Here is an 11,535-nt window from a genome sequence, read left to right on the forward strand (position 1 = left end):
GTCTAGAAAATATTTAGAATGGGCTAATGTTAAGTGAAGCAGGAACATCAGTTAGATGGATAGATAGATAGATAGATAGATAGATAGATAGATAGATAGATAGATAGATAGATAGATAGATAGATAGATAGATAGATAGATAGATAGATAGATAGATAGATAGATAGATAGATAGATAGATTTGTTTGTTTGTTAATGTATATTATTCAGTTTAACTTAGTTATTTTAGTTTGTCATGTGAATTGAAGTTATTAGTTTAAAAAAAGATGAATAAGAATACTCAAATTTGCAATTACCTTACAGAAGTAACCAGCAACCATGAGTACTGACGCTGAGATGCAGGTTTACGGCAAAGCTGCCATTTACCTCCGTAAAACAGAGAGGGAGAGGATTGAGGCTCAAGCCTCGCCCTTTGACGCCAAGACTGCCTGCTATGTGGAAGATGTTAAGGAGTTGTACTTGAAAGGACAAATTCTCAAGAGGGATGGTGGCAAAGTCACTGTCAAAGTCTTGACCACTCAGATGGTAAGTATCATAAAGTAAAAGTAATCTAGGAATGTTGTATGATCAGTTCTCATCGAGACAAATGTCTTGTTCCAGGAGGTGGTAGTTAAAGAAGAACAGGTCACTCCAATGAACCCTCCCAAGTACGACAAAATTGAGGACATGGCCATGATGACCCATCTCAATGAAGCCTCTGTGCTGTATAACCTCAAAGAGCGTTATGCAGCATGGATGATCTACGTAAGACAATCTGCCTAATGAGAAAAGAGAAATGCTGAAAATGGCTACACTTTTATGAATCTTAAAGTTAACTGTTGAATCTCTATGGTTACTTTCAGACCTACTCTGGGCTGTTCTGTGCCACTGTGAACCCCTACAAATGGCTCCCAGTGTACGATGCTGAGGTTGTAAATGCCTATAGAGGCAAGAAGCGTGTGGAGGCTCCACCCCACATCTTCTCTGTCTCTGACAACGCTTATCAGTTCATGAATACTGGTAAATTATAACAACTCTAATATACAAATTACCATTTTATCAGGTTTCACTTGCAAGAAAAACATAGTAAATTCCGTTGTTTTTATTTCTAACAGATAGGGAGAACCAGTCTGTCTTGATCACGTAAGTTTCATATTTGTTGACTTTGTTTACAATGATTAAATACTTTGAAGAAATTCTTATAAGTCTATGTCTATCCCCAGTGGAGAATCTGGTGCTGGAAAGACTGTGAACACCAAGCGTGTCATCCAGTACTTTGCAACAATCTCAGTATCAGGCGGACAGAAGAGGGACGAGTCAAAGGTGTGATTATGTTATTGTATGAGTATAATTCAGTCTTATTTAAACGTGATATCTTTCAATGGAAAATAATTATAATAATAGTAACTTTCTGGTATCAATTCTCTATTTAAATTACAGGGGTCACTGGAGGATCAGATTATTGCAGCCAATCCCCTGCTGGAGTCCTATGGTAATGCCAAAACTATTAGGAATGACAACTCTTCTCGTTTTGTAAGTACGGAGGGATTTTCATAACATATACTATAGAAATTCCACATGTGCCGGGACATTAAATATCCCTATGTTCCAAACAGGGTAAATTCATCAGAATCCATTTCGGCAAAACTGGCAAACTGGCTAGTGCTGATATTGAGACATGTAAGTAATAATCCTCAGAGAGCATACAAATGTCTTTAATTGCGAGTTGGCCAGGCTGTGACGAATGAACAATGTTTGTAGATCTGCTGGAGAAGTCTAGAGTGACATACCAGCTTTCTGATGAAAGAGGCTATCACATCTTCTTCCAGATGATGACCGGCCACAAACCTGAGATAGTTGGTAAAAGATTGAGTATATGCACAAAGTTTTTTTTTCTTATTTAATTTGCATGCCTGACAATGCATTACATTTTTCACAATTCTTTGATCTCCAGAAATGTCCCTCCTCACAACCAACCCCTACGACTTCCCCATGTGTAGCATGGGTCAAATCACCGTGAAGAGCATTGATGATAAAGAAGAGCTGGATGCCACTGATGTGAGTGAACTTCAATTCAAAATATTGGCATTTATTATGAGCAGTAAATGCAACATCAGAACTGCTCTTTTAAAATAAGTTTCTAAATTGATTATTGTGTGGACAACTCCTTTGAAAACAGAACGCTATTGATATCCTGGGCTTCACTCATGAAGAGAAGCTGAGCATCTACAAAATGACTGGTGCTGTGCTTCACCATGGTAACATGAAGTTCAAGCAGAAGCAACGTGAGGAGCAGGCTGAGCCTGATGGCACAGAGGGTGAGAATTTCATGTTAGCTCAAAGTGCATAGCTTATAAATAACAGTAGGCCTAATACATGTCCTAGTCACTAAGGTATTGTCAAGATGGCCAATCACTGTCACATACTGTATGTATTTACTGTAAATCTTTGAAATATTTTCAGATGCTGACAAGGTTGCTTACTTGCTGGGTCTGAACTCCGCTGACATGCTGAAGGCTTTTTGCTTCCCCAGAGTGAAGGTCGGAAATGAGTATGTCACCAAGGGACAGACTGTACCTCAGGTATTCAAGATATACAGTTTAAAAAAAAAACATTTTAACTTTAAGAAAAAGAAAAATATGAAAGTATTTTCCTTGATTCTTTCGTCTTATCTCACTGGAAGTAGTTCAAAAATACCAGCAATCCATAATTTTACAAAACAGCTGACTGAATCAAATCATATATTTCCTTTGTTTTTTCTTCAGGTGATGAACTCAGTGCCTGCCCTGGCCAAGTCTATCTATGAGAAGATGTTCTTGTGGATGGTCGTTCGTATCAACCAGCAGCTGGACACTAAACAAGCAAGACAGTACTACATTGGTGTGCTGGATATTGCTGGCTTTGAAATCTTTGATGTAAGATTCATTTTCAAAAAATCAGCAGCTTAAACTTTTGATTTCCGAATAATTATTGTGGTGTGGAAGATATCATATTGATTATTTGTCCCCTCACAGTTCAACACCATGGAGCAGCTGTGCATCAACTTCACCAATGAGAAACTGCAACAGTTCTTCAACCACACCATGTTTGTACTGGAGCAAGAGGAGTACAAGAAGGAGGGTATTGTCTGGGATTTCATTGACTTTGGCATGGACTTAGCTGCCTGTATTGAGCTGATTGAAAAGGTAATGATTCCATTTTGAAATTAAATGTATTTGTTCTGTTGGTCTAAATTAGACAACATCTAGCATTTAATGACATACCTCTTCCTGCTTTTTTCAAGCCCATGGGCATCTTCTCCATCCTTGAAGAGGAGTGCATGTTCCCCAAGGCCTCAGACACTTCCTTCAAGAACAAGCTGTATGACCAGCATCTTGGAAAGAGCAAAGCGTTTGAGAAGCCAAAGCCAAAAAAGGGCAAGGCTGAGGCCCACTTCTCCCTGGTGCACTATGCTGGTACCGTGGACTACAATATCGCTGGCTGGCTGGACAAGAACAAGGATCCACTGAACGATTCCGTTATCCAGCTGTACATGAAGTCCCCAGTTAAACTGCTGGCCGCTCTGTATCCTCCTGTTGTTGAGGGTATGATATTGACTTTGGCAAACTCAAACGTACTTTCACTGTATATGTTTATAAGAGCAGCATGTGTTCGTGTAAATTGTATTTATTTTTCTAACAATACATGTCTACTTAAAATCGTCAACAGAGGTTGGCGGTGCAAAGAAGGGAGGCAAGAAGAAGGGTGGTTCCATGCAGACTGTGTCTTCGCAGTTTAGGGTAATGTTTAACACTGTACATTATAGTATCAAATCATATCTCAGTTTATAGCAAAACTCACAATTGTTGCACGTTTTGACATGAGTTACCATTTTGGATCTACAGGAGAACTTGGGCAAGCTGATGACTAATTTGAGGAGCACCCATCCTCACTTTGTGCGCTGCCTGATTCCCAATGAGTCAAAGACTCCAGGTACATAGAGAACATATTATATTACAGATTTGTTAGTGGTGTTGATATGTTTTATTTTACTGTGTGCTGCTCCAACAAGGAGACTTACTAATTATTTCAAAGATGTAACTAAGAAATGTCATTTGTATAGGATTGATGGAGAACTTCCTGGTTATCCACCAGCTCAGGTGTAATGGTGTGCTGGAGGGTATCAGAATCTGCACAAAAGGTTTCCCAAGCAGAATCCTCTATGCTGACTTTAAGCAGAGGTAACAGTGTATCTTTTAACAGAAGTTTGATGTAGAGTATTAAAAGAAAATACTCACACTGACCATTTACTCTCATTAAAAAGATACAAGGTGCTGAATGCCAGTGTCATCCCTGAGGGCCAGTTCATTGACAACAAGAAGGCTTCAGAGAAGCTGCTTGGGTCTATTGATGTTCCTCATGATGAGTACAAATTCGGACACACCAAGGTAAGAACCTTGCTTTCCGTATGTCACTTACGTGAGTTGGTATGGAATTTGTTTGTTTGAAATGGAATTCACTATGTACTTCATCATTCAGGTGTTCTTCAAGGCCGGACTGCTGGGTCTCCTTGAGGAGATGAGAGATGAAAAGCTAGCAGCTCTGGTCACAATGACTCAGGCTCTGGCTCGTGGTTATGTCATGAGAAAGGAATTTGTGAAGATGATGGAGAGGAGGCATGTTAAAAACAATCAATTCTGAATAATTGTACGGAAATTACAAACAACACTTCCATAACAGCAACTTCTTCTCAACAGGGAAGCCATCTATACAATCCAGTACAACATCCGCTCATTCATGAATGTGAAACACTGGCCATGGATGAAGGTGTACTACAAGATCAAGCCTCTGCTGCAGTCTGCTGAAACTGAAAAGGAGCTGGCTAGCATGAAGGAGAACTATGAAAAAATGAAAACAGACCTGGCTACTGCCTTAGCCAAGAAGAAGGAACTGGAGGAGAAGATGGTGTCCCTCTTGCAGGAAAAGAATGATTTGTCGCTGCAAGTAGCATCTGTAAGTAGACATCAACCGACTGTTTTACTTTTTTAAGTTTTTCAGAATTGATTGTTAACCTCTATTTTCATGAAATGAATTAGGAAGGAGAGAATCTGTCAGATGCCGAGGAGAGATGTGAAGGACTTATCAAGAGTAAGATTCAGATGGAGGCCAAACTCAAAGAGACAACCGAGAGACTGGAGGATGAAGAAGAAATCAATGCAGAGCTCACTGCCAAGAAGAGAAAGCTGGAGGATGAATGCTCTGAGCTCAAGAAAGATATTGATGACCTGGAGCTTACCTTGGCTAAAGTGGAAAAGGAGAAACATGCCACTGAGAACAAGGTTTGAAAATATGAATATTATATTGCAGGTCAAGTACCATTAGAGTATTACTATTTAACATCTTTCTGAATAACATAGGTGAAGAACCTGACCGAGGAGATGGCCTCTCAGGATGAGAGCCTGGCTAAGCTGACTAAAGAAAAGAAAGCCCTTCAGGAGTCTCATCAGCAGACTCTTGATGACCTTCAGGCAGAGGAAGACAAAGTCAACACTCTGACCAAAGCAAAGACCAAGCTTGAACAGCAAGTGGATGATGTAAGTTTACAAATTCACTTTCGAGTGGCAAAGCAAAATTCTTCATGAGCATAACTTATAACTTATATGAATGTTCAGCTTGAGGGTTCCCTGGAGCAAGAGAAGAAGCTGCGTATGGACCTTGAGAGATCCAAGAGGAAGCTTGAGGGGGACCTGAAACTGGCCCAGGAAAGCATCATGGATCTTGAGAATGACAAGCAGCAGTCTGACGAGAAAATTAAAAAGTAAGTTTCTTTGTGAATTTGAACAAAAACCTGTCTTTTGAATGAGGAGTTCCACTGCTTGAACTCTTACCATGAACTCTATCTATTAATCTCACAGGAAGGACTTTGAAATCAGTCAGTACCTTAGCAAGATTGAGGATGAGCAGTCAATGGGTGCTCAGCTTCAGAAGAAGATCAAGGAGCTTCAGGTGACATATTGTCTTACATAAAACTTACCTCATCTATTTTGTGTTTATGAAGCGAAAGTTCACTGAAAGGCAACTCACCTACATTCAACAGGCCCGTATTGAGGAACTGGAGGAAGAGATTGAGGCTGAGCGTGCTGCTCGTGCCAAGGTTGAGAAGCAGAGAGCTGATCTCTCCAGGGAACTTGAAGAGATCAGTGAGAGGCTTGAGGAGGCCGGTGGTGCAACTTCTGCTCAGATTGAGATGAACAAGAAGCGTGAAGCTGAGTTCCAGAAGCTCCGCCGTGACCTTGAGGAGTCCACTCTGCAGCATGAAGCCACTGCTGCTGCTCTTCGCAAGAAGCAGGCTGACAGCGTTGCTGAGCTGGGAGAACAGATCGACAACCTCCAGCGTGTCAAGCAGAAGCTTGAGAAGGAAAAGAGTGAATACAAGATGGAGATTGATGACCTCTCCAGCAACATGGAGGCTGTTGCTAAAGCAAAGGTACAAATCACATTAATGTTTAAAAAAAAAATCCAAAGGAGAATAGCAAAGTAAGGTAATTCATCTTCTAGATAAAAATGACTTCATGATCTGATCTCTGTTTTCCTCATTAGGGAAATCTTGAAAAGATGTGCCGTACTCTTGAGGACCAACTTAGCGAACTGAAGACCAAGAATGATGAAAATGTTCGTCAAATGAATGACATTGGTGGACAGAAAGCACGTCTCCTGACAGAAAATGGTATGTATAAGTAATCAGTCGATGAAGTGTTGTGTATATTTAATCGAAATAACACAAAATAATGTATCATGACATTTTTGCACAATAGGGGAGTTCAGCCGTCAAATTGAAGAGAAAGAAGCTCTTGTGTCCCAGCTGACCAGAGGCAAACAGGCCTTCACACAGCAGATTGAAGAGCTGAAGAGACAGATTGAAGAGGAGGTTAAGGTAAGAAAAATCTAGGTGTGTACAAATCAAATTCATATGTGATATTTAGAAACTTTGCAAACTGAAAATGATTTCTTACACCAGGCCAAGAATGCTCTTGCCCATGGACTGCAATCAGCCCGCCATGACTGTGACCTGCTGAGAGAGCAGTTTGAGGAGGAGCAGGAGGCCAAAGCTGAGCTGCAGCGTGGAATGTCAAAGGCCAACAGTGAGGTGGCTCAGTGGAGATCTAAGTATGAAACTGATGCTATCCAGCGCACTGAGGAGCTTGAGGAGTCCAAGTGAGTACAATTCAAACAATTAAATGGCTAGAACGATTGTAATGTTAATAGTGTATCTAAAAAATATATAATTATATGTAGTTCATTCATGTACTGGTTTTTCACAAAGAGATGAAACGCACCTTTTCAAACAGGAAAAAGCTTGCCCAGCGCCTTCAGGAGGCTGAGGAGCAGATTGAGGCAACAAATTCCAAGTGTGCTTCTCTGGAGAAAACCAAACAGAGGCTCCAAAGTGAGGTGGAGGACCTCATGATTGATGTGGAGAGGGCTAATGCTCTGGCTGCCAACCTGGACAAGAAGCAGAGGAACTTTGACAAGGTACCAACACTCACGTTTTTGTCCCAGCCATAGCAACAATACAATGACATGTATATTTATATACTGTATGTTTGTTATATTACCATTTACTAAATGACCAACTGATCTGTATCAATGGTGTTATTCAGGTCTTGGCAGAGTGGAAACAGAAGTATGAGGAGGCTCAGGCAGAGCTTGAGGGAGCTCAGAAGGAGGCTCGTTCTGTTGGCACTGAGCTCTTCAAAATGAAGAACTCCTATGAAGAATCTCTGGATCATCTGGAGACAATGAAGCGGGAAAACAAGAACCTGCAGCGTGAGTTTTTGCGACATTATATTCTATTCAACACAATGAAGGGTAGCCTAGAGCAGGGGTGCCAAACATACCGCGAGATGATTTGATCAGGCCCGCAACCTGTAGAGCATAAATTTCTGAGTATGAAAAAAAAAAGTAAGTCTCTAGCCCATTCCTGTGAGGAGTTATGAATTTTTAAAGAAATAACCAAAATGCTCACTCCAGCCGCTAGGGGGCAGCCAAAATAAAAAAAGCACATTTTAGCAACGTGGGAAATGGTAAATGGCAATCTTGCTTCACCGCTATTAATGTTTCTTCCAGTGCTTTATGGCAAAGTAAAAACCAAAAAATAAAAATACAAATATTTTTATTTTTAGTGCTGAACAATTAATGTACTAGCAAGCGCGGTGTGTCTGCAGCTCTGTGCGCGCAAAACGAGCAGGAGCATGCTAGTGTAGGCCTACAAGATGTATTTCCTAATTTTCCTTGCTGCTTTATTTTTATGTTTTAAATTGGGAAAAACAAATTCCAAAACAACCAATAACCTCTGTATTTAAAAATAAATCAAAACAGTAGAAGTTGCACTTTTATTTAATTGTATTTTGTACTGTCTGCATGTTTGCAGAAAATGTGTCCCTGTACATATAGTAAACAAAATTGGACAACTGTAAGGTCAGTGCCTGTTGTATTTGTGTATTCAAATAAATGGTTGTTTATTTTATTAGTGCGTATTGGCATCTTTGAGCAAAATACCCCCTAAATTTTGCGCCGCACCTCCTATTCCCGTGGCCAGCAGCAACCTTTACCAAATAGTGTATACCAAAAGTGATAATGTAGGTTACACATGTAGGCTGAGTGTTAAAGCATATTACTGAAAAACAAAGTTAGGGATTTGGAGTTATTTTGCCATTATTTTACTGGTATATGGCCCTCGAACCAAAATGAGTTTGGCACCCCTGGCCTAGAGGAAAGGTGGCCGACCAGTAACCATGAGGTCGCTGGTTCGATCGCCGGCACCGGACAGGGGGGTGTTAGTTGTAAAACTAGCAGAGGCTGGTAACTTGAGAGGGGATATCAAAAAGACAAATTTAATAAACTAATAAAAGTAACTTGTCTTAACTTAATGGATGTTTTAGAATGAAGCATCCATATTTCACACATAAAGGCTTAACAACCTAAAACACATGCATCTTTCTACAGAGGAGATCTCAGATCTGACTGAACAGATTGGTGAGACTGGCAAGAGCATCCATGAGCTGGAGAAGTCCAAAAAGCAAGTGGAGACCGAGAAGTCTGAAATCCAGACAGCTCTTGAAGAGGCTGAGGTACATTTAAGAGGAGATCTTGAAAAAATTATTCCATTATAAATCCATAATTGACAAACATATAATAAACACTGTGCAGCCAAGCTGACTCTTTCTTTCTTTCTTTCTTTCTTTCTTTCTTTCTTTCTTTCTTTCTTTCTTTCTTTCTTTCTTTCTTTCTTTCTTTCTTTTCATTAGGGAACTCTGGAACACGAAGAGTCTAAGATCCTGCGTGTCCAGCTTGAGCTCAACCAGATTAAGGGTGAGGTAGACAGGAAGCTGGCAGAAAAAGATGAGGAGATGGAGCAGATCAAGAGGAATAGCCAGAGGGTGATTGACTCAATGCAGAGCACACTGGATTCTGAGGTCAGAAGCAGGAACGATGCCCTGAGGATCAAAAAGAAGATGGAGGGAGACCTGAATGAGATGGAGATTCAGCTTAGCCACGCCAACCGCCAGGCTTCTGAGTCCCAGAAGCAGCTTAGGAATGTCCAGGCACAGCTGAAGGTATTGTAAGACACAGGTGTTGTTACGCAGTGGTCAGTATAACTAAATGTTGGAATTAATTTTGATATGTTTTCACTAGGATGCACAACTGCACCTTGATGATGCTCTCAGAGCACAGGAGGACTTCAAAGAACAAGCTGCTATGGTGGATCGTAGGAATGGTCTCATGGTAGCTGAGATCGAAGAACTTAGAGCTGCTCTGGAACAGACAGAGAGAAGCCGCAAAATCGCTGAGCAGGAGCTGGTGGACGCCAGTGAGCGTGTTGGACTTCTGCACTCCCAGGTGAACACTTTTTCAACATTTCTCCACTAATTTACAAATCTAAATATTTAGATTTGGCAAGTGATAACTTAACTTATTTCTGATCTTTTAGAACACAAGTCTTATTAACACCAAGAAGAAGCTTGAGTCTGACCTGGTCCAGGTCCAGGGTGAAGTGGATGACACTGTTCAGGAAGCAAGGAATGCAGAGGAGAAGGCCAAGAAGGCCATCACTGATGTAGGTTTACATTTCACGTGTTCTTAATTTTAGTTTTAAAAAGGAAGAGAGGTGCTTTTTCCAGACATTTCTCATTAACATTATTTCCTCTAGGCTGCTATGATGGCTGAGGAACTGAAGAAGGAGCAAGATACTAGCTCCCACTTGGAAAGGATGAAGAAGAACCTGGAGGTCACTGTTAAGGACCTGCAGCACCGCTTGGATGAGGCTGAGAACCTGGCCATGAAGGGTGGCAAGAAGCAGCTCCAGAAACTGGAGTCTAGGGTAAGAAATTAATGTTAAGAGTTTGTACAGCTGAAGCAAGACTTTTAAAAAGTATTGATAGTTTATGTCTTTACTGTGTTCTATAGGTGCGTGAGCTGGAGGCAGAGATTGAGGCTGAGCAGAGACGTGGAGGAGATGCTATTAAGGGTGTCCGCAAATATGAGAGGAGGGTGAAGGAGCTTACCTACCAGGTACAACCACATTAAGATTAAAATGTAAACATCTACTACATGTTCATTGAGAACATTTTACCATGCAAATTTTATTTGTATAACAGACTGAAGAGGACAAGAAAAACGTTGCCAGGCTGCAGGATCTGGTTGACAAGTTGCAGCTTAAAGTTAAGGCCTACAAGAGGCAATCTGAGGAGGCGGTAAGGGACAACATATACATTTTTAACACTAAAAACTTGATGTTGTGTCAGATTTAACATACACATAGAAGACCTTGGATCTTTTGGATATTCAAAAAAGTCCATTTCTATCTTACTCCAGGAGGAGCAGGCCAATACTCATCTGTCCAAGTGCAGGAAGGTTCAGCATGAGCTAGAGGAGGCTGAGGAGCGCGCTGACATTGCAGAATCCCAGGTCAACAAAATGAGAGCAAAGACCCGTGACTCTAGCAAGGTAAATATACAACTGCGTTTTGGAACAGAAAAATAAATTTTAAATTAAAAAGTACTTAACATGTATTTTGTTACCTAATCAAACCCTTTGTTATTTGTGTGTGTTTTAGGGGAAGGAGGCGGCTGAGTAAACCACTCCAGCTAATGGGCTGATAGTTTCTAATCATATAATATGATGTGAAATGAATGATTCCGCAATAAAAGCATTTGATCTTAAATTACTATTTGTGTCATTTTGATCTTATTGTGTCTTCAAAAATAAGCAAATGTTAGTTTTGTAACACTTTATATGAAGGTCCTTTCTGTAAAGTATTATAAGCATATTCATAAGATGTTATTTATAAGGCTTTATAAAGCGAAATATAAATGGTAACACTTTATAATAATGTTAATTTATTAGTCACGCATTAGTCATTTATAAATCTTATACAAGTCATTAGATAATGATGAACTAATCATTTAATAAAAGCAGTAATATCTATTTGTGTTATGTTTACATATCACGAATGTGTTGTAAGTCATCTATAAAGTGACATCTATTCGACTGTGCCAATCTCACAGTCGAATAGTT

General features: G+C 40.2%; 1 protein-coding gene across 1 annotated transcript; it reads left to right on the top strand.

Moving 5' to 3' along the window:
* Positions 1–318: 318 nt before the first annotated feature.
* Positions 319–11,181, top strand: LOC307258082 (myosin heavy chain, fast skeletal muscle-like; the record flags this gene model as incomplete). Its single annotated transcript, XM_080037487.1, has 39 exons — positions 319–525; positions 601–744; positions 843–999; positions 1,095–1,122; positions 1,203–1,302; positions 1,420–1,512; positions 1,596–1,659; positions 1,741–1,839; positions 1,934–2,037; positions 2,159–2,297; positions 2,443–2,561; positions 2,745–2,894; positions 2,994–3,164; positions 3,263–3,563; positions 3,688–3,758; positions 3,864–3,951; positions 4,082–4,199; positions 4,283–4,406; positions 4,498–4,634; positions 4,716–4,971; positions 5,055–5,297; positions 5,376–5,552; positions 5,631–5,776; positions 5,874–5,964; positions 6,056–6,445; positions 6,559–6,685; positions 6,774–6,892; positions 6,977–7,173; positions 7,308–7,491; positions 7,620–7,785; positions 8,965–9,089; positions 9,267–9,575; positions 9,655–9,858; positions 9,950–10,075; positions 10,169–10,339; positions 10,426–10,530; positions 10,617–10,712; positions 10,834–10,965; positions 11,075–11,181. The coding sequence occupies 39 exons, from the start codon at positions 319–321 to the stop codon at positions 11,093–11,095; spliced, it is 5,799 nt and encodes a 1,932-aa protein (XP_079893613.1). The 3' UTR covers positions 11,096–11,181.
* Between the last annotated feature and the right edge of the window lie 354 nt (positions 11,182–11,535).

Source organism: Ammodytes marinus (assembly GCF_949987685.1).
Source record: "Ammodytes marinus genome assembly, chromosome: 2".
Taxonomy (NCBI): Eukaryota; Metazoa; Chordata; class Actinopteri; order Uranoscopiformes; family Ammodytidae; genus Ammodytes; species Ammodytes marinus.